General features: G+C 40.8%; 1 protein-coding gene across 3 annotated transcripts in view; it reads left to right on the forward strand.

Moving 5' to 3' along the window:
• Positions 1–3,648: 3,648 nt before the first annotated feature.
• The window catches only part of LOC126101608 (protein angel homolog 2-like), a 172,293-nt gene continuing 152,298 nt past the window's right edge, over positions 3,649–23,643 (forward strand). Inside the window, exons 1-3 of one of the 3 annotated variants that reach the window (XM_049912287.1) lie at positions 3,649–3,995; positions 4,629–4,715; positions 23,501–23,572. In XM_049912287.1, coding sequence (XP_049768244.1) covers positions 3,938–3,995; positions 4,629–4,715; positions 23,501–23,572 — 217 coding nt within the window. In that variant the 5' untranslated portion in view covers positions 3,649–3,937. Of the gene's footprint in view, positions 4,716–23,500; positions 23,573–23,643 lie in introns of all 3 variants that reach the window. The other 2 variants (XM_049912286.1, XM_049912288.1) reach the window with 2 other exon arrangements.

Consider the following 23,643-nt stretch of genomic DNA (forward strand, 5'->3'; position numbering starts at 1 on the left):
GCAGTTCGCTGCACCCATAGGTCACATCTGTCTGCTAGAAGGGCAGCAAAAGTGAGACACAAAACTAGCGTCAATTTGCTGTAGAATCTTAGAACACATTCTGAGCTCAGACATAATTAGGTATCTCGAACAGAATGCTTTCCTCCTTGTCAATCAGCATTTATTCCACAAACAAAGGTCATGTGAAACGCAGTTCATACTTATCTTATATGACATACTGAAAGACATGGATCAAGGCAGTCAAGTAGATGCAGTGTTCCTCGATTTCTGAAAAGCAATTGCCTCAGTACCATGTTTACCGTTATTACCTATATTATGACCATATAGAGTATCAATGCTTTCAAAATGTGGTGCTACAGAAGAATGCTGAAGATTAGATGGGTAGATCACATAACTAATGAGGAAGTATTGAATAGGATTGGGGAGAAGAGAAGTTTGTAGCACAACTTGACCAGAAGAAGGGATCGATTGGTAGGACATGTTCTGAGGCATCAAGGGATCACCAATTTAGTATTGGAGGGCAGCGTGGAGGGTAAAAATCGTAGAGGGAGACCAAGAGATGAATACACTATAGCAGATTCAGAAGGATGTAGGTTGCAGTAGGTACTGGGAGATGAAGAAGCTTGCACAGGATAGAGTAGCATGGAGAGCTGCATCAAACCAGTCTCAGGACTGAAGACCACAACAACAACAACAACATCAACAAATGCAAATTTGTGACTAGATTGAGGATTTGTCGCTAAGGAGGATGCAGCAAATTATCTTGGATGGAGAGTTATTGACAGCTGTAAAAGTAATTTCAGATGTGCCTCAGAGTAGAGAGTTGGAATACCTTCTGTTCACATACATTAATGACCCTCTGGACAATATTAATAGTAGCCTCAGACTTTTCACAGACAATGCACTTATATATAATGAAGTACTATCTGAAAGAAACTGTGTAGGCATTCAGTCAGTTGCTCATAAGATGTAAAAGTTGGGCAAAGGTTACAACTTCCTTTAAATGTTCAGAAATGTAAAACTGTCCATATTACAAAACGAAAAAACTTAGTAACTTGTGACTATAATATTCATGAAATATGGTTGTGGTTGGTCAACTCATACAAGTACCTGTATATAACAAAATGTAGGGATACAAAAGATCACATAGTCTCAGTTGTAGGTAAAGCAGGTAGCAGTCTGCCTTTCATTGATAGAATGTTAGGGAAATGCAATCAATCTACAATGGAGACTCCAAACAAAACACTAGTGTGACCCATCTTAGAATATTGATCAAGTGTGTGGGTCTGATACAAAACAGGTCTAACAGTGGATATTGAATGGATACAAAGAAGGTCAGGACAAATGGTAACAGGTTTGTTCAACCTGTGGGAGAGTGTCACAAAGATGCTGAAAGAACTGAACTGGCAGACACTTGAAGATAGATACAAACTGTTATGTGAAAAGTTTTTAGAACCAACTTTAAGTGATGTATCTTGGAATATATTACGACCCCCCTATGTATCATTCTCATAGAGGTCATGAAGTCAAGATTAGACTAATTATAGCATGAAGAGAGGTATTTAAGCAACCATTCTTTCTAGACCTGTACATGAATGGAATGGGAGGAAGGCCTAATAACTGGTAACATGGGACATAACCTCTGCAGTGCTCTTCACAATGATTTACAGAATCTAGATGTTTGGTACAAAGGAGTTTACTCTCTCTCATTCACTTCACAATTATTAGAGTACTGTACACTTTTACAAAAATCCATCAGACATTGTAGTTGACACAAAAGGTGTCCCATAAGGTTTTGTGTTTGGACATTGGCCTTTCACAGTGTGATTTTCCCAATATGATGCCATGTAAGTCCATATTATATTCAGTCGACACCACCTTTGTTACAGATACGCTAAAGAAGAAAAGTGCAGAACAACTCATAACATCTAGTATATGATTCAGAATAAATGAATTACAAATTAACCACTCTAAACTATGAATACTCGTTTCAGATGTAACAATGACAACTGCAGTGCCTTGGTTAAACTTCTTGGCGTTCACTTTCATCCAAAATTAAATTGAGAAACTTACACAAATTACATATGCACAAAGTTAGACAAAGTCAGTCACCTACCTGCTAAGTAAACTTTGGACCTGTTTAGCTGACAAGCTACTGATGAACTCTTGTTATGCATTTTTTTTCCTTTTTTTCACAGCCACCTCATGTATGTAGTGCTGCTAAGGGATAGTTCCTCTGGAGCAGAAAGAATTTTTATCTGGCATTGCTGGGGTAAGACACCACATACCATGTAGGGATTACTTAGTTCAAAATGCTGGCAATTGCATCGCTGTTTATTCTCACCTTCTTGGTGTATATCAATGAAAACCAAGCTAGCCACAAACTGCAAGATTCCATACATAAGTATGACACGTGACAAAGACAGATGATTGAAATTCCATTTACTAGGCTTAGAAAAACCAGAATTATTACATACACATGATATAAAATTATTTAATATGTTACCAACTGCAGCATGCCGTGTATCACTGAATGTCTTCAGAAACATTACAAAAGGGTGAATTGAACAAAGAGTCTTCTATACAATAGAAGAATTTAAAATATCTTATAAAAAGTATGTATTCCATTGAAATTGCCTCATGATCTGACCTTTATATTATTTGAGCTTTTCTTAAAATGTTTACTATATCCTACTGTTATCTTTTCTTTCCATAACGCATTTATACTGAATGATTAACGTGTGTCAAGCATATCCCATCTACGTTTGTTGAAATGTTTTGTCAGCATTTGTATTGCGTCACACATACTGTTTTTTTTTTCATTTTGGATGACCCATCTAAATCTAATGATTATTACATGTGTCTAGTATGAACATACATTCCTTTAAAATGTTAAAAATCTATGACTTACTGTGCTGCTACGCAATGTGCATGGGGACTGATGACCTCAGATGTTAAGTCCCATAATGCTTAGAGCTGCAATGTGTGTAAAAGGACATCAACCCAAGAGGGGTGCTTATAGATGGATTAATAAATCAGTCAGTTAATCGATATATATGTTGATGATTATATAACTAATGGAATAGTCTGCTGTGTCTTATATGTTTATATTTCTAAAAAAAAGTCTAAATATACTTGTAGCTGCATTTGTTTACAACAGTAACGCTACATGAAAACTTCTAGGTTTGGTGTAATAACGATATTTATTTATTTAAAATTATATAATTCGTAGGCGGCATAAATACATGAGTGTAACTGATTTGTACAAGTAGGCATAATTTGCAAAATATAATGTAAGATGGAAAAATAGAAAACAATCAGACAGTCAAACAGTTCAAAAACTTTGCTTATCTGTATTGTTTATAAAAATTTATTGCCGAACAACTCTCGTTTTCGACTATTTCTTCAACTCTTAAATTTTATGTTGTGACTCGTCCCATAGCGAAGAAGCTTTGGGTCGGATACTTCAAGAATCATAAAGAAATAAATTAAACTAATATTACCAATGGTGACTCACTTACAAGGAAAATTTGTCTACAATACTGCACTATCCATTTCGATTTCGTCAGACTGTCAGATCCCGTTACGCTAAGTGCCTACCTTCAGTGTATTGTTTTTGAACCTGCTTTTTTTTGCAGATTTTTCTTTATATATATTGAGACATTTATTGACATCTCGATAATTAGCAACTAAAATCTTAAAATTTTCTATCCCGCCAATGCCAAGTATCTAATACAGCTGCCTAGATTTCGCAGAGTTCTGTCACGAATCGACTCAACGCTTTTCATCTGCGCCTTACGTGGCGTCCATCCAAACTGGATATATCTACAGTATTAACTACATGATGCAGTCTTTGACCATATATGTTGGAATGAGTCTCTGTTTGTAAACAATGTACTAAATTTTTTTGTTCTTCGTTAAATTCTAGTTGTACAGTATGGAATGGACTGTTCACCCATATTTACCTTTTTATATTGCCGCGTTTCTGCAGTCAGGTTGGTTTAATGCAGTTCAAACTTTACACATTTAGTTCTACGGTTTTGCAACGTCTTTGACTAGTTTCCAAGTAAATCGGTATCGATGACAGTTTATTTTAGAGGATTGAACGGCGAGTAGTTACGAGCACACTGTCAGTTAGTACTTGAGAGATCGGACTCTCCTGTTTATTTCTTTTTTGGCTTGAATGTGGATTTCGTTTTCCGTCCTGTGATTCTGTGTATAACTTTTAGTGCTTCCACGGACAATCACTAGCGATTTGGATGGGAGATTGTAGCTGACTCGTTATTCATCAAAAACGTTATCCACTGTAATTCATGAAATAAGGCTCTAAAATTTTATTAGCTAAGTTTTACGTGTATGTAACTAATTTTGGACAGTTGCGATATTAGTGACGCCGCCTCTTACGTGATATATCTATTATTGCTTGGGAATATGAACAATTAAATCAGTACGTGACAACACTCAACACCCCACATCGAAAGTTTGGTCTAAAAGTTTGCTATGTTTTAAAATCACGTTGACAGCGAATAATTTTGTGTTAGTTGGTACATCCATGGTCCTTGCATTGAATCTGTGTAGAACAATAGCGTCAGTAAACTACCGTATACAAAAAAGTGCCTTTTTGACAGCGTATGTACCGGCGTGTGCCTACAATTCATATACAACGCCCAGGTGCAACACGCGCAAAAAGAAAAAGCGACGTATCATCTGCAGAGGTAAGATACGCTTTTCGTACTGTACATTGTTGATTTGTTTTGTGTACGGTACAGATTTTGTTATTCTTGGTGCGTGAGAGAGCCTTCGCCTCGTGAATAGCCTGCTTAAATTATTGTTTAATTTTATTATTATACAGTCCCCGAAACTTAATATGATCAATAGTTACAGATTCCATATGTTTCGGCATGTTCAGGTTGGCCCAACAAAGTCATTTCACAAGCAGTTCATTGTTTTTTTCTCTTTCACCCGAGTGTCGATTTAAGAGATACAGCTTTCCATTACTTAACTGATGCCTGAATTTCTACGGCCGTTGAATTTCATGACATCATAAAATGTTAGCTGTAGTTATCGAATGGATTTATTCTCTATATTTACTAAAATGCACGCCAGAACACTTATTTGCATGTGTTGTATGGCACGAGTCAACTTACCTTCCATGAGGAATGTTGAATGCACTCAGTGGGGCACAGCAATCAGCCACCCTTTTCTCTCAGGCTTTATTGATAAAATCTAGATTTCGGCTAGTCCCTAGCTATTATCAATGCACTATTTCATCGTTTCAATACATGCCCCAGGCCTGTTGTTTGGGCTTCAGTCACAGTTGATTCAAGACTAATGTATAATATACAGCACTAGCCGAAAACTAGATTTGCTTCAATAAAGTCTGAAAGGAAAGCACGACAGATTGCTGTGCTCCGTCATTTTGAAATATTTGTGTGTTAGTTGCTTAGACCTACTTTCAATTCACTCCAGTAAAGTCTTTCTGGGTAATCTGTATAAACGTAGTTTTTCAGCAGGTTTTGTTGTGAACAAAAAATCACACCTATTGAAAATGGTAATACAGTTTTTCGTTTGCATGGTGAGGCTGTGTATTTATCACATCTCAAACACATATGCAGGTTACCATGCAAAATATTGCTGTGGGCAAGGCAATATCGTGTGAACAGAAGATAGAACTTGGTGTGCCACAGTGACCAGTCGTAGCCTCCCTCCTGTTCCTAGCTTTTGTACATGATTTAAGCTCTTGTGGACTATTCTTTACAATTTGAAGATGAAGCAACATTGTACTCAGACTGCACCAATGCTTGCAACGTTGAAGGAGAAGTAGAACTTATGTTTGATGTGATGTAAAAATGATTTGTTATTAACAAAATGAAAATCATTGGAAGAAAAAGAATTGGTTTGTAGCCTCAATGACAAAGGCTACGTGTACTGTGCTGAGGCTGTAATATTCTGGCTTTCGTTGCTATTTCACATGGCATGAACACACTGTACATGTGTGTAAGAAATTTTCCCCAGTCACATCCCAAGTGAGAAAACTGAAACATTTGATAAATGGTCAGTATCTGTTAATGGTAGACCTGTATTATTCACTGTCATATCTGCTATGGTCTTTTGCTATAGAGTCACCCTGCAGGCTCCAAGAATGCACTGTTACACTAAAAAAAGTGGTAAAACAGGAAACTGGGCAACTGCAAATACATCTTCACTCATACAAGAGTGATAATTTTCAGTCAATATGTCTTCAGATGTCTTAGTATGTGAAGAGAAATCGTGACAGTTTTCCAGTAGTGCGTAGGCTGCTGTGAAAACCTTCAGTCATCTACAAACTGCAATGCAGTCCTTGGAGTTGGTGAAATTTTGAGGAAAAGTGTCACACTACCTACACTAAAAACTTCTATTCTGTTTGAATGAATTTTTTGACACTGAAACAGCAAATTTGAATGTCCAAACAGTACACTTCTTTATGAAATCAGTTACTGTTTAGTGAGCCCATAGTTGTAAAAAAAATTACTGAATGATATGTAAGGTGTTCTACTATACTTTTAGTAATTTGTTGTTGTGTACTGATGCTTGTGTAGTCTTAGCTTTGTAATTGATGCATTGTGTTCGGTCACGACTGGTGAGGATGTAGTTATGGTAACCAATTTTTATGCATCTTAAGAAAGACATGTATCATATATAAACTATGATGAAATTTTGTAACTTTTGGCAGTGCCACCCCCCTTACCCTGCACACACTCAGAGAGAGAGAGAGAGAGAGCTTTTTACGTACTGTTCAGTGTTCGCTTCTCTAGTTTTTAGCTCGCAGTCCTTTAAATTGGACCGTATTTTCTTACTAAGCTTCTAAGCTATGTAATGCAGGGTATTTTCAAACAGTCTAAGTCTGTAGCAAGGCAGCATATTGTATGATCTGTGCCTTGGTCCATAAGCATGTGTAAAAGAATTTCCTTGCTAAAACATAAAAGGAGTTCTTGTAATGCTAAGGCTTTTGAATAATGTTTTGCACCATTGCCTGTTGTTTGTTCCCACCATAGCTCTGCTAATATTTCCTGTAGCTTGTGCCCTCTGAGGTGGTTTGCTTTTATAGCTGAAACATTACTCCATATCTAATAACTGATGTAGAATATGCATGGTAAACCATTAACAGCTGTCAATTACATAATGTAGAATTCTCATTCCACAAACAAAGCTGTTTGCTCCACTAAGCAAACACATGAATATAATGATATTTCTGGATACTGAAAATCTCCATAGAAATTGACAAGGGTTCCAAAAACAATGATTGTAGGAAACCCTGCTAGCTCTGTTTATCCATGAGACCCAGAAAGCACCAGGCCTATATACAGGCATCCAGATAGATGCTGTGTTCCTGGACTCCTGGAAGGCATTTGATACAGTTCTGCACTGCCACTTAATGAACATAATGAGTGTGCTGATTATCAGATCTCACGTGTGATTGGATTAAAGAGTTTCTAACAGACAGAATGCATCATGCCGTTCTGAACAGAGAGAAGTCTCCAGACGTAAAAGTTAACTTAGGGCATGCCCCAGGGGAGTATTATTGGACCATTACTTTTCACAGTAGGCCTATATGTGAATGGCCTAGTGGATAATGTCAGAAGTTCCATGAGGCTTTTCGTGACTAATGCTTTCTCAGCCCTAGAAAAGTGCAGCAGAATGGCGGAAGACCTGCAGAGAATCGGTGCTTGGTGCAGGAAGTGCCAGTTGACCCCAACGTAAACAAATGAAACATATTGTGAATACACAGATAGAGAGACCAATTGTATGATTAACAATTGCAGAACGATCACTGGAAGCAGTTACTTCTTTGAAATATGTAGGCTTATGTATCCTGAATGATTTAAAGTGGAATGACCACATAAAATTAATGATGGTAAGGCAGATGCCTGATTAATTTTCATTGGAAGAATCCTCAGAAAATGTAGTTTGCCAACAAAGGAAGTAGCTTACAAAACATGAATATTGCTCATCAGTCTGGAATCCATCCCAAATAAGAGTGACAGAGGAAATAGACAAGACCCAAAGAAATGCAACACTTTTCTTTATAGATTCATTTGGTAAAATATCCTGAGGATGCTCAGCCAGCTCAGTGGCAGATACTACGAGAAAGGCATTCTGCATTATGGAAAGGTTTACTGTTAAAATTCATAGAAAGAATATTTTGCTTCCTCCTATTTATAGATCACGAAAAGACCATGAAGATAAAATTGAGATATTTGGCTTACACAGAGGCTCATCACAATTGTTCTTCCCATGAATCATTTGCGACTGATATAGGCAAATGGGGAACTGACACTGATGCTCTTAAGTTGGCCTGTGGAGAATAGGGTAGATGCAGAAATCAGAATATTTTAGGATTCTGCAACAATAGTTAGAAGAGGGCCATTTTATTATTATCGAATAGTGAAAATCATTGTGCATAGGGGTGATTTTCTGTTATCAGTGGTAGGGAAGCTTGAGGTAATTTAAGAGGAAGCCTCACCACTCCTACAGAAGTCTGAATTTTTATCAAATTACTTTTCTTTGACAACAGTCGTTCTCATGAAGTTGTATATGTTGTGAATGGAATTAGTTCCCTAATATGTTTCCAGCAGTATTGTTTAAGAAAATGTACCAAGAAATTCAAATAAAATTTCATCAACTTCCAATTTTAATTTTCCATTGTATTACAGTAACAACTAATTAAGTAAGATTTAAATTTCATAGATATTAGTGGGGCAGAGGAGGAAATTTCTGGAAAAAATAAACTCGAGTAGGTCCATCTACTAAGAGCAACTGCAGAAGTGAAAAAAAATCTCTGTTTTACTTAAAAGTGAACATGAACAGTCGCAATCACAAGAAACTTCTTTTTTTAATGACCATCTTCAGACCTGCCACAATGATGATGGATGGTGGTGGTAAACGAGCAGGCGCTATGACTCCACAACAGTGAGCAGTTATCATTTGTGGCGTCAGAGCACCTGCTTTTACTGACACCTTCTACCGTCATGGTGGTAGGCCTGAAGATGGTCTAATACAGACCAAAACTGGTAACCCCCCCCCCCCCCCCCATCCACCCCCACCCCCACCCCAAAAAAGGGTTCCTTGCAGTTGTGGTCGTTCATGTCCTTTATATGTATATATATTTTCCAAGAGAAAAGTTCTCAAAAATGACTGAAAATCTCAGTGTAATTATGCCAAGAAATATGGTCTAAAAAAGGACTTGTTATTTTCACATCTCAAAGGACTAGGAAGTAGCACAACTGGAAAGAAGCCATTTATTCCAGAAGATGAAGGAGTGGAACTAGCAGACTCACTGAAATGTGTGCCAAAGAGGGATTTGGACTGATAAAAGGAAGTGAAACATGCTATAAAAATGTGTGTGGCTGAGCACAACATTCATACTCCTTTTACCAATAACAGGCCAGGAAAGCCTGCTTGCAAATGTTAAAACACTGTAATTTTGGCAGTGAAGAAAGCAGAGCCCTTACTCCCCGCTAGAAGAGATGTTGCAAATAATCCAGTCTTGATTTATATACACTCCAGGAAATGGAAAAAAGAACACATTGACACCGGTGTGTCAGACCCACCATACTTGCTCCGGACACTGCGAGAGGGCTGTACAAGCAATTATCACACACACGGCACAGCGGACACACCAGGAACCGCGGTGTTGGCCGTCGAATGGCGCTAGCTGCGCAGCATTTGTGCACCGCCGCCGTCAGTGTCAGTCAGTTTGCCGTGGCATACGGAGCTCCATCGCAGTCTTTAACACTGGTAGCATGCCGCGACAGCGTGGACGTGAACTGTATGTGCAGTTGACGGACTTTGAGCGAGGGCGTATAGTGGGCATGCGGGAGGCCGGGTGGACGTACCGCCGAATTGCTCAACACGTGGGGCGTGAGGTCTCCACAGTACATCGATGTTGTCGCCAGTGGTCGGCGGAAGGTGCACGTGCCCATCGACCTGGGACCGGACCGCAGCGACGCACGGATGCACGCCAAGACCGTAGGATCCTACGCAGTGCCGTAGGGGACCGCACCGCCACTTCCCAGCAAATTAGGGACACTGTTGCTCCTGGGGTATTGGCGAGGACCATTCGCAACCGTCTCCATGAAGCTGGGCTACGGTCCCGCACACCGTTAGGCCGTCTTCCGCTCACGCCCCAACATCGTGCAGCCCGCCTCCAGTGGTGTCGCGACAGGCGTGAATGGAGGGACGAATGGAGACGTGTCGTCTTCAGCGATGAGAGTCGCTTCTGCCTTGGTGCCAATGATGGTTGTATGCGTGTTTGGCACCGTGCAGGTGAGCGCCACAATCAGGACTGCATACGACCGAGGCACACAGGGCCAACACCCGGCATCATGGTGTGGGGAGCGATCTCCTACACTGGCCGTACACCACTGGTGATCGTCGAGGGGACACTGAATAGTGCACGGTACATCCAAACCGTCATTGAACCCATCGTTCTACCATTCCTAGCTCAGCAAGGGAACTTGCTGTTCCAACAGGACAATGCACGTCCGCATGTATCCCGTGCCACCCAACGTGCTCTAGAAGGTGTAAGTCAACTACCCTGGCCAGCAAGATCTCCGGATCTGTCCCCCATTGAGCATGTTTGGGACTGGATGAAGCGTCGTCTCACGCGGTCTGCACGTCCAGCACGAACGCTGGTCCAACTGAGGCGCCAGGTGGAAATGGCATGGCAAGCCGTTCCACAGGACTACATCCAGCATCTCTACGATCGTCTCCATGGGAGAATAGCAGCCTGCATTGCTGCGAAAGGTGGATATACACTGTACTAGTGCCGACATTGTGCATGCTCTGTTGCCTGTGTCTATGTGCCTGTGGTTCTGTCAGTGTGATCATGTGATGTATCTGACCCCAGGAATGTGTCAATAAAGTTTCCCCTTCCTGGGACAATGAATTCACGATGTTCTTATTTCAATTTCCAGGAGTGTATTATATGATTAGGTGAAGGACTTAATGGAGTGACTGGGTATAAAAGGAATGTGTCAATAAAGTTTCCCCTTCCTGGGACAATGAATTCACGATGTTCTTATTTCAATTTCCAGGAGTGTATTATATGATTAGGTGAAGGACTTAATGGAGTGACTGGGTATAAAAGATGATCTGAAATGTATTTACTGTCCTGATAAGACTAGTTTCTGCCCAAATAATGCACATTGTTTCATAATTATGTAATAAATACTACAGCAGATTGTTTTGCCAAATAACATTCAGTCCTGCAGTTATCACATTTAGTACTCATAAGAGTCCTTCAAATAATCCAGGACCGAGTGAGGCGGCGCAGTGGTTGGCACACTGGACTCACATTCGGGAGGACAGCGGTTTAAACTCACGTCCGGTCATCCTGTTTTAGGTTTTTTGTGATTTCTGTAAATCATTTCGGGCAAATTCTGGGATGATTCCTTTATAAGGGCACGGCAGACTTCATTCCCCATCCTTCCCTAATCTGATGAGACTGATGACCTCACTGTTTGGTCCCCTTGCCCCAAATCAATCATCCAGCCAACCATTAATCCAGGAAGTGGCTATCAGAAAAGTTCTTCTAGAATGTCTATTCCATAGGGGTGATTTGGAACCTTTTTTGAAATTTAATGTCTTACGTGAGATAATATGGAATTTTCTCCAGGTAAGTGTTAGTCATGTGAGAAGATCACTCACAAAAAATGCATACTTAGGGGAAAAAAAGCAATGAGTATCAGAATTATATCAAAAGTTACATTATTGTCTGAAAATTACCCCCAGGTTACCCTATCTCAGAGCCGTTATGGGTATCAGTTACATATTGCATATAATATCTGAAGTGATCTACCATATATTGGGGCTTGTTGCCTTTAAGAGATGGAACTGAGATGGAATAATAACAATTTGAAAAAGACCCACACACACACACACACACACACACACACACACACACAAACACACACGCACACACGCGCGCGCGCGCGCGCTCGGCCATTGTCATTTCTGGAAGCTAATGCCTGTGCACCTGGTTGAGCAGTGTTATTTCCTTAGTTGGGGCTCCAGATGAGGTGAGGAGTGGGAGGGAGAACAGGGTAGGGGTGGGGGAAGATGCTAGTCCTGCATGTGGGATTGTGCAGGGATGCTATGGGACAGGATAGAGGACTGGTAGGTGCATCATTGTCAAGGTGTGTGTGTGTGTGTGGGGGGGGGGGGGGGGGTGAGAGGGTTGCAAAGTAGAGAGGACAGAAGTAGGAATGTGGAAAGGACTGTACAGTTGTGCTGGCAGGATGGAAGGTTTCTGTAGGGCTGCATTGGCAGCAAGTAGGGGGATAGGCAGTGGACGACAAAATTGTGGCGGGGGGGGGGGGGGTAATGTCAACCAAACTGGTGTTGGGTGGCATGCTCAGCAGCTGGGTGGTCCAGCTCTCTCTTGGTCACAGTTTCGTGGTTGTCATTCGTGCAGATATATATGAGGGCTGTTCAATAAAGAATGATCTTTTTTTATGGTCATAATTTCTCGTGCTAAAATTTAATCGTATAATATTCTGTTAGGTTAATGTGCAACAAATACGCCATAATAGTTTCATTGTTGGGACTCCTGGTTCCTACCTGTGAGTGGCAGACAAGGTCAGACGTGTTCTTTATCGCCTACCACTGCAAAGGAGGTAACACACGAGGAACAATATGCGGCTTTGAAATTCTGCTTTCTTCTCGACAGATCTTCAGCTGAGGCCTATACAATGTTACAGGAGACCTGTGGAGTGTCTGTTCTTCCCTACAGCTCAGCTCAAATGTGGTTTTAAATGTTTAAAGAGGGGAGACAATCAATTTCAAAGCTGCAGGTAGTGTTCTTACAGAAGAAAACATCAACACTGCTGCTGTCATTGTAAGAGAGGATCGACAAATTACCTTAAGATCAGTTTCTGAAATACTGAACATTTCGTTGGGTGCCACCGATACATTGTTGACAGAAAAATTACACGACACTTGTCTGTGCACGGTGGATTCCAAGACTGTTGATTCCCGAACAAAAGGACATTCACGTGCAGACCTTCATGCAGTTAAAGTTGATGTTAGAGGAAGATCTGAAGTTTCTTTCAAATTTAATTACTGCTGATGAAACTTGGCTACATCATTTTGATCCTGAGAGCAAACAGTGTGGGAAACTCCTTCATATACAATCCCCCAAAAAAGCAAGTGGTTGCTTCTGCTGGGAAAGTTATGGATTATCAGTATGTTGTACCTGCACACAAATCAGTAACTGGACAATACTACAGGAATGTCCTGCACGTCCATATCAGGTGCAGAAGACCACATTTCCGTGAAGCAGGCTGGATGCTGCACCACGATAATGCATGGACGCATATTGCCAATGTTGTTGCTGAATGTCTCGCGAAAATCAACGTAAAGTGCATCCCTCACCTTCCCTATAGTCCCGATTTAACCCCATGTGACTTTTCTCTATTCCCCAACATGAAGAAACGCCTTCGTGGCCGGCATAAATCATTAGGAGCTGTGGAAGCAATTTTGAAGGACCTTCAAAAAATGGTTTCCAGCATGTATTTGAAGACTGGCAGAAATGCTGGGATAAGTGCATTGCATTCATGGGAAACTACTTTGAGAAGGACCGTCAAAATTATGAGGATGAGTAAAGGTCTCGAGCCCTCGTAGCTTTCTAGTGGTCATTCTGAGTGGAATGCAGTGCAGTGGTTGCAGCTAAGTTGGTAGACCACGTGGCTGCTTTCACAGATGCCATGCCTTTGCTGTGGTGGGAGAGACCTTGGACAGGGCTGAATCTGTTGCATTGATATGATCCATGAGGCAAGGGATTGAGAGCAGCGCTGGAATAGGGTCAGATAAGTATACTGCATAGTTTGGGTGATTGGCAGAATACCACTATGAGAGTAGTGAGGAGAGTAGTGGGAAGGTTCTTATTTTACGGCACAATGAGAGGTAGTCAGAACCCTGGCAGAGAATCTGACTCAGGTGCTCCAGTCCTGGGTGGTAGCGAGTCACAAGGCAGTGCTGCTCTGTTAGTGGACAATGGTTTGGGGGGGGGGGGAGGGGGGAATGGTAGGTGACTGGGAAGCAAGGCATGTGAGAACTGTTTCTGGACGAGATGGGGAGGGTAATTTTGGTCTGTGAAAGCCTCAGTGAAATCTTTCACGTATGTGAAGAGAGACTCATTGTCAATACAGATATGAACATCGTGGGTGGTATGGAAGAGAGTTCTAGGTGTGGAATGGATGCAGCTGTTGTGTAGGTATTGTTGGCAATTTGATGTGGACACAGATACTGATGTAGCCGTCCTTGAAGTGGAGATAGGTATGGAGGAAAGGCTGAGGAGGACCATGTGAAGCAAATGGGGAGAAGATGTTTTATTCTTCATTGTTGTGAAACTTCACGGCGACTAAAACTATGTTCCAAAACTGGGCTTGAACCCATGAGTTTGCTTTTTGTAGGCGAAGCTCTTACTATCGGAGTTATCCAGGCATGTATCACAGTGTAGCCTCCAAGGTTCACTTCGGCTGGTAATTCTCTCGTACTTGCTAACTTTGACAGAAGCTGTCTACTGGACTAGCACTTGTGGAAGAAAGGATGGTGTGGAGAAATGGCTTGCCCACATCACATGGGATTGTTTACACAATGAATCTTTCATTCTTCATTGGAGTGTACATATTTTTGAAATTTCATGGCAGGTTAAAATTGGTTACACCATTTCTCTGCAGTATCCTATTTTCCAGGGATACCAGTGCAGCAGTGTATGCAGGAGAGTATTGCACATTTTTTTCTACTGACAAAGCAAGGGATTCAGAGCAGGGGTGGAATGGGGTCAGATAAGAATACTGCATAGTTCGGGTGATTGGCAGAATACCTCTATGAGAGGAGTAAGGGAGATAGTGGGAAGGATCTCATTTTACAGCACAATGAGAGGTATTCAAAATCAAGGCGGAGAATCTTTGTTACTCCAGAGGAGGGAGGTTACATACTTTACCAGTATCATTTGTTGTATGTGGAGAATGTATATATACTCTGCAAACCATTGTGAAGTGCAAGGCAGAGTGTACTTGGCATGCTACTACATCTTGGGGTTTCTTCCTGTTCCACTTGTGTACAGAGTGCAGCAGTGTTTGTGTGTGTGTGTGTGTGTGTGTGTGTGTGTGTGTGTGTGTGTGTGTGTGTGTACGCGTGCGCACTTAAGTTTGTGTGCTCTTGTCTTCACACTCCTCACAGGAGCAGTACATACTGGACTGGAGGATATCTTCTGATTCTTTATACTTAATGTCAGTTCTTAAAACTTTTTAAGTGTACTTTCGCAGGAGAATACTGCCCGTCTTCAAGTGTCTGCCAATTGAAGTTTATCAACATTTTCATGCCACTGTTTAACTGAGTCAAACCAATCTGGGACCTCCACACTTCTTTTTATAACTTAGATATCCTCCTGTTAGTCCTGTGTGGCAGGGCCCCCAAAAACTTTAGCAGTATTGTAAGACGGGACACATAGTTGATACACTGTGTGAGCAAAAGTATCTAGACACCTGGCTGAAAATGACTTAAAAGTTCGTGGTGCCCTCCATCGGTGATGCTGGAATTCAATATGGTGTTTGCCCACTCTTACAGGCATACGTACAATCAGGTGCTGGAAAGTTTCTTAGGTTTCTTGGGGAATGGCAGCCCATTCTTCACAGAGTGCTGCACAGAGGAGAGGTATTGATGTCGATCGGTGATGCCTAGCACGAAATTGGTGTTCCAAAGCATCCCATAGGTGTTCTGTAGTATGAAGGTCAGGATTCTGTACAGGCCAGTCCATTGCAGGGATGTTATTGTCGTGTAACCCCTCCGCCACAGGCCATGGATTATGATAAGGTGTTCGATCATGTTGAAAGATGCAGTCGCCGTCCCTGAATTGCTATTCAACAGTGGGGAGCAAGAAGGTGCTTAAAACATCAATGTAGGCCTGTGCTTTAATAGTGCCACAAAAACAACAAGGGGTGCAAGCCCCCTTCATGAGAAACGCGACCACACCATAACACCGCCACTTCTCAGTTTTACTGTTCGCACTACACACGCTGGCAGATGACATTCACCGGGCGTTCGCCATACCCACACCCTGCCTTCGGATCGCCACATTGTGTACCATGATTTGTCACGCCACATGTTTTTCTGCTGTTTGATCGTCCAATACTTACACTCATTATACCAAGCGAGGCACTTACCGGCGTGATGTATGGCTTATGAGCAGCCGTTCGACCATGAAATCCAAGTTTTCTCACCTCCCACTTGCAGTGGATCCTGATTCAGTTTGGAATTCCTGTGTGATGGTCGGGATAGATGTCTACCTATTACACATTACGACCCTCTTCAACTGTTGGCATCCTCTGTCAGTCAACAGACGAGGTCAGCCTGTACACTTTTGTGTTGTGTGTGTCCCTTCATGTTTCCACTTCACTATCACATCGGAAACAGTGGGCCTAGGGATGTTTAGGAGTGTAAAAGTCTTGTGTACAGACGTATGACACTCAATCACCTGACCTCATTCAAAGTTTGTGAGTTCCGTGGAGTGTCCCATTCTGCTCTCTCACAATATCTAATGACTACTGATGTCACTGGTATGGAGTACTTGGCAGTAGGTGGCAGCACAATGCAACTAATATGAGAAACATATGTTTTTGGGGGTGTCCAGATACTTTTGATCACACAGTGTATGTAAGCAGTCTCCTGTGTAGACTGACTGCATTTTCCCTACATATTGCCAATGAATTGAAGTCTTCCACCAGCCTTACCTATGACCAAGCCCATATAATCATTACGTATACTGCCAGAAAAAAAGTACCCTTCTAGATGCTTCTAAATCACTCAAGATTTGGTTTTGCAACAGTGCATACAGAATACATGAAATAATTACATTTAAAGATCAACAGTTCAAGCGGTTGTAAGGTAACAGGTGTTGAACCAAGCTGGAACACCCATAATACTACACGGTGTAGCCTCCACAGGTGGCAATGCAGGCACTGACTCTGACATGCAGTTGATCACACAGATGGCGAATACTGTCCTGTGGTACGGATCATATCCCACATATGCTCGATTGGAGACAAGCCAGGAAACTGTGCTGGCCATGAAAGTTGCTGCATGTCTTGCAGAGCACATTGAGTTTCAGAAGCAGTGGTGGGACAACATTAGCCTTTATAACAACACATCACCTTCCCGTTGCAAGAATGGCAAAAGCATGGGTCTAGCAACATTCTGCATGTACCGAGCACTGGTTAGTGTCCCTTTCAGAAATAGCAAAGTGGAACAATCATACTCCAGACCAAACGGCCTGGGTTGTGGCCAGCATATCTTGGACTAATGCACTCTACAAGATAGCACTCAGCTGGACTGTGTTATACGTGCAAACTACCATCACTTGCTTATAGGCGGAATCTGCTTTCATCGCTGAAGACCATGGAGTGCTGTTGCACTTCCAAGTGATTCTCTAAGTGCATCAGTCGAGTAGTACGCGTTGACGCTGTTGCGTAAGTGGAAGAGACGGGCTAGAGGTGCACATGCCTGTAGTGCCACTGCTAATAACCGGTTCACAACAGTTCATTTTGACATGTCTGGGCTCACAAGCCCTCCTATTTGTGCTATAGTAGCTGTACAGTAGTAGCTATACAATCTGCCACGACCGCCCTAACAATACGGTGATACTGGTGGCATATGTGCTTCGTGGATGTTCAGAAGCTTGTCTGCGTGTGTGAGAATGTTCATGTAATCACTGATATCAGCAGCACTGCGCAACCAACACAGCACATCCAGCCTGTGTGGCAATTCCCCAGAAAAGACCTTCCTGACACACAGAAGGACACGGTTTGACCCTGTTCAAACTCGCTCAGTTCGTTGTAGGAAGCAAGAGTGTGTCTCCATGGTACAGTTGCCTATTTGCTTCACACGTTTGCACCACACTGAGCCTTCCGGCAGTGAGCATTCCTTAAAGACTAGACACAGATGGCGATCTGGTAGCTAGGCTCCTACGCTAACTGTTGGCGGACAATGCTGAAACTGTTGTCAATCCATCTACTATCCCGATCTAGCACATGCCATTATTGGATCAAAACTAACGTCTTTCCAGGTGTACCTTTTTTTTAAAAAGGCTATGTATAATATCTACACCCTGGTTGTGTGAGTTGATTAATTCCAAATGCAGTTCATTCATATTGTAGGCATATGATACTATTACTTTATGTATTTGATGGAGTGCACAGTTTTACATTTCTGAACGTTTTTAACAGGTTGCCAGTCTAGGGACCATTTTGAAATTTCATCAGAATCTGACTGAATATTTCTGCAGTTTGTTTTCAGAAGTAACTTGATTATAGGTAACTGCTTTATTCGCAAAAATTCTGAGGATGCTATTATTATTGTCCACCTGGTTATTAGCATACAGCGTGAGCAACAACAGTCCCAACAGACTTCCTTGGGTCATGCTTGGCATTACTTGTAGAACTGTCAATGACTTTCCATCATTGATAACCTGTTGCATCCTCCCTACCAAGAAATCATCAGTCCAATCACAAATTTGGTTTGCTAGCCTGTATAATTATTCTTCTGTTAAAAAATATTTCTGCTTTACTGACTCAAATGATTTTGAGAAGTCAAAAAATAATGTGTATACCTGATTGCCTTGGGCTGTGGTTTTCAGGATGTCACGTGACAAAAGACCAAGTTCCATTGCACACTATCCGGGTTCAGAGAATCCATACTGATTAGTATGGAGGTCCTTCTGGTCTAGATACTGCTTTGTGTTTGCTATGCTCTAGGATTTTGCAACAGATGTACATCAGTGCAATTGAATGGTAGTTTTGTAGATCAGTTCTTCTACCTTTCCTGTAGATGGGTGTGACGTGTGCTTTCCTCGAGTCACTGGATACAATATTTTTGTTCAAATGTTCTAGCATATATTGTGGTTCAGAAGGGAGTTAACGGCCGCGGTCTGAGGCGTCTTGTCATGGTCCGTGCGGCTCCCGCCGTCGGAGGTTCGAATCCTCCCTCAGGCATGGGTGTGTGTGTTGTCCTTAGCGTAAGTTAGTTTAAGTTAGATTAAGTAGTGCGTAAACTTAGGGACCGATGACCTCAGCAGTTTGGTCCCATAAGACCTACCTTACCACAAACTTCCTAGGGAGTTAACTCGTCAGCATATGTGACAAGGAATCCGTTGATCCCGTGAGAATTTTTAACATGTTGTTGTTGTTGTTGTTGTTGTGGTCTTCAGTCCTGATACTGATTTGATGCAGCTCTCATTGCTACTCTATCCTGTGCAAGCTTCTTCATCTCCCAGTACTTACTGCAACCTACATCCTTTTGAATCTGCTTAGTGTATTCATCTCTTGGTCTCCCTCTACGATTGTTACTCTCCACGCTGCCCTCCAATGCTAAATTTCTGATCCCTTGATGCCTCAGAACATGCCCTACTAACCGGTCCCTTCTTCTTGTCAAGTTGTGCCACAAACTCCTCTTCTCCCCTATTCTATTCAATACCTCCTCATTAGTTACGTGATCTACCCATCTAATCTTCAGCATTCTTCTGTAGCACCACATTTCGATAGTTTCTATTCTATTCTTGTCCAAACTATTTATCGTCCATGTTTCACTTCCATACATGGCTACACTCCATACAAATACTTTCAGAAATGACTTCGTGACACTTAAATCTATAGGCCTACGCGATGTTAACAAATTTCTCTTCTTCAGAAACACTTTCCTTGCCATTGTCAGTCTACATTTTATATCCTCTCTACTTCGACCATCCTTTACTACTTTGTGTCCCATTTCCTAATCTAATTCTTTCAGCATCACCCGACATAATTCGACTACATTCCATGATCCTCGTTTTGCTTTTGTCCTTTCAAGACACTGTCCATTCCGTTCATCTGCTCTTCCAAGTCCTTTGCCGTCTCTGACAGAATTTTTAACATAGGGATTTTAAATATTTCTCAGTGCCACTGACAATATATTATTCATATCTGCAATGGTGTGAGAAGTAAGCTGGGGCATTTGTGTGTTTCTTTGTTTGTAAAGGAACATTTGAAAGTGGGAGTTCAGCATTTGTGCCTTTGCAACACCCAATTTCAGTTCCTGCAAAATATCTTGTTTTTGTGTGAAACCTGTTGATAAGATTCTGCTTTGGAAGTCATTGCCCTCTTGGTAACCAAGTGTGTTTCACTCCGCATCTCATTACCATGGCCCAGTACTTGTTTTGTACCTATTATGCAGAAGTAGCTGTTTTCTTCAGGAGTTTCTTTAGAGCGACTTGTTTGCTGTGGAGGGCCTTTCCGATCATGAACTGGTCTGTAAGTACATGCTTATCTAGTGCGTGGTCAATTATTCTTTTAAACATGAGCCACAGCTCTTCTGCACATCCCGAAGTAAATGTCTTGAGCTTGTAAGACCCTACTTGCTTCTTTATCTAGTTTGCTGAACATGTAAATCTCTCTTCTCTGTTTAGTTGCTCTTCGCACTTTGGTAGTCATTGTTCGTACAGCTGCCTCATGCTCCCTGATACTAGTTTCTGTGTGGGTATACTCAGAAAAGGTCAGGTCTGTTTGTTGACATGAGATGTAATATATTCTCACAGTGAGTGGGCGTACAAATTTTCTGTTGTAGATGGCTTCCAGAGAGAATTAGGTAATAACTTCCTCCTTTTTTTGTTTGTTGCTTCCTATTTTACAGTACTCCATCTCCTACATTGTTACTTCCTTTCTTCTGTCTATATGGTTCCTGATTTCTTATTTATTTTACTTTGAAAGCCTTCTAAATTTGGTATTTTATTCTTAAAAAAGTTTCTTTCTGTTACATCCACGTGGTGTTCAGTTTTCTTTTTTTATAAGCAGACTTTACTTAAGTGCCATGGAACACATTTTTAAATATTTTAAAATTTCAAATAAAAGATTCACAAATGTAAAAAAATCAGTTGTAACATTCCAAAATGATGATAGCATGAAAATAACAATAAAAATAATACATTTAGTAAACATACAGCAAAAAATTTAATTCATTTTATTGAGTGTAATAATCACAAACAAGTGGGGAAGGTAGTTCGTCAGTACCATGCCATTGTGCTGTTATTTCTGCCTAAATGACTAATTAATTCTCTTCAAGAATAGGAGTGGTCAGCCATGGTGTTCCAATAGGAATCACCACCTCGATTAATTCAGAATACCCTATTTGAAGTTGTTGGATCAGGGAAACAGCTCTAAATCTTCTTACTTGTGCAATTTCTACTCACTTTGTTATTCGTTTTTGGAAATCACACTTCTTGCTATGGTAACAGGGTTACAGAAACATTCTCATAATTCACACAATGTAGACTATTCATTTACAAAAATTGTAAATAGTGATAGTTCAGTCATATTCTTGTGTGACATTAATATATTCTGCTATCATTCCTGCCTATAGGTATGATGTATTACTTTCTGTGTACTAGGAAGTCCTCATTTCAGTCACATATGTGATATGTAGTTGGCAAGAAGTGATTTCATTGATTATAGTGCAGAATTGAAGTGTTTCTGTAGCAGCTTTTAGAATGCAGGAGAATTGTTACAGAGGAATCACTGGGTTTCCGGAAGATACATAATGGACTTTTTGCCTACTGTAATTATAAAAGAATTGTTTGTATGTGTGTAATACAGTTGTGCTGTTCCACACATCTGTAGTTCTTAATGAAGAGCAGCAGTTTGTGGTTGTTTGCTGATGATGCAATGGTGTACAGGAAGGTGTCACCGTAGAGTGACTTTAGGAGGATACAAGATGATTTGGATAAAATTTCTAGTTGGTGCGATGAAGAGCAGCTTGCTCTAAATGTAGAAAACTGGAAGTTAACACAGATAAGTTGGAAAAACAATCCCATAATGTTCAAATACACAGTTACTAGTATGCTGCTTTACACAATCACATCGATTAAATATTCAGGCGTAATGTTGTAAAGCAATATGAAATAGAACAAACACTTAAGGACAGTAGTAGGGAAAGTGAATAGTAGACTTTGGTTTATCGGGAGAATTTTAGAGAAATGTGGTTCATTTCTAAAGGAGACTCTGTATAGAACACTTTTGCAACCTATTCTTGAGTACTGCTCAGGTGTTTGGGATCCCCACCAGGCTGTTAAAAATAGGTGTGTAGGACAATGAAAGATTTAGAAAACTAAAACAGAGTGAAGGGAAGAGTAGCTACAGTGAAAAAATGTTGAGAGTGAAAAAAGTAATGTAAATTAAGGCCAGGTGGGTGGTGAGAACCAAAGTCAAGTTGTAGCACTTGTTTCCACCTCTGGAGTTCTGAGAAACTGGTGTCTGGTGGAGGAATCCAGATGGCGCATGTGATGAAACAGGCCCTGAGGTCACGATTGTCATATTGTAGAGTATGCTCCGCAACAGGATATTGCTTGTTGCCAGTTTTCTACACCTTTCATTGTGTTGTCTGACCCTCTCCCACCTCTGTTACGTACAGAGCACTTAGCTTTTCATTCTTTTTAACTTCTGCATGATGTTTAAGCATTAATCTCTGTTTTACATATTACCCTGTCTTTCACCTTTAAACTCTCAAGTTTTCAAGTCTTGTCCGATGCAGTCCCCAACAATGAGTCTTTGCTTCTCATCCCATGTGGTAAGTCTCCCCTGACCTGCAGTTCTGGGTGACTTTCCCAAAATCTACCCCTCTTCCAAGTCCTCTCCAGTACTATTCCTTCACCCCTCTTCCTTTCCCTTCAATTGTTCTACCAGAAGAATGAGCCACTGGCTCTGGAACTTGCCTAATTACATTCTCCTTTTATGTGTGTGTTCTGCCAACGCTTGGTGAGTAGATTTTTTTATCTATCCAGTTAAATTATAATTGCTCACTTTATTGCATCTGCTATGTGATACTGATAAGGAATTTTGAATACAGATATTTAGTGCATCATGTCTTGCAACTCATAAATATTCAATGAAAGTATTGGTTCACATATGAAAATGTCTTTCAGATAAATGGAATGTTCATATTATGAAAGATACCATAGAGCTTCATGTCAGATTATCGGAAGAATCAACACATAAAGTGTCCCATAAGAATCTGTTGCTTGATTTAAAGTTTTCTGGGTTGTGTTGCGTCCATACCTTCAATTTCACTCATTAGAGTATGTTGTTTATTTATGTATGCCAAAACTAGATTCCTTTAAAACATAATTTTTATTGCAACCTATAATTATATGTGTAGTGAATAATGAGAAAAATATTTTTCTGCAGTCATGTAACAATGAATGTGCATGAGGAGTACTGACATTCTCACACAGGACATATAATGAAAGAAATGGACCTTTATCTCTCATTCTTACTTAATTAAGCCCTTCATTTTGCAGCTTAGTATTTTACGTCAAGTTTTGTTTTTTATTTATTTGCTGCAAAAACTCATTTCCATAAGTTCAACACATTTTGAAGTAGATACATTACTATTTTATTGTTTAATATTTTAATATTTTGCCATTTCTGGGTTACAGGTGCAGAATGCAACAATAAAATATCCCGAAATTGGGAGTTTACACCCAACGGATCAAATATGTATTACTCAGGTGATTACTCTTTTTTTTTTTTCAAAACTTTTTTTCGTGTGAAATATCTTATTTCAGCTAGATGGGGAAAT

Source organism: Schistocerca cancellata, chromosome 9, assembly GCF_023864275.1.
Source record: "Schistocerca cancellata isolate TAMUIC-IGC-003103 chromosome 9, iqSchCanc2.1, whole genome shotgun sequence".
NCBI classification, from domain to species: domain Eukaryota; kingdom Metazoa; phylum Arthropoda; class Insecta; order Orthoptera; family Acrididae; genus Schistocerca; species Schistocerca cancellata.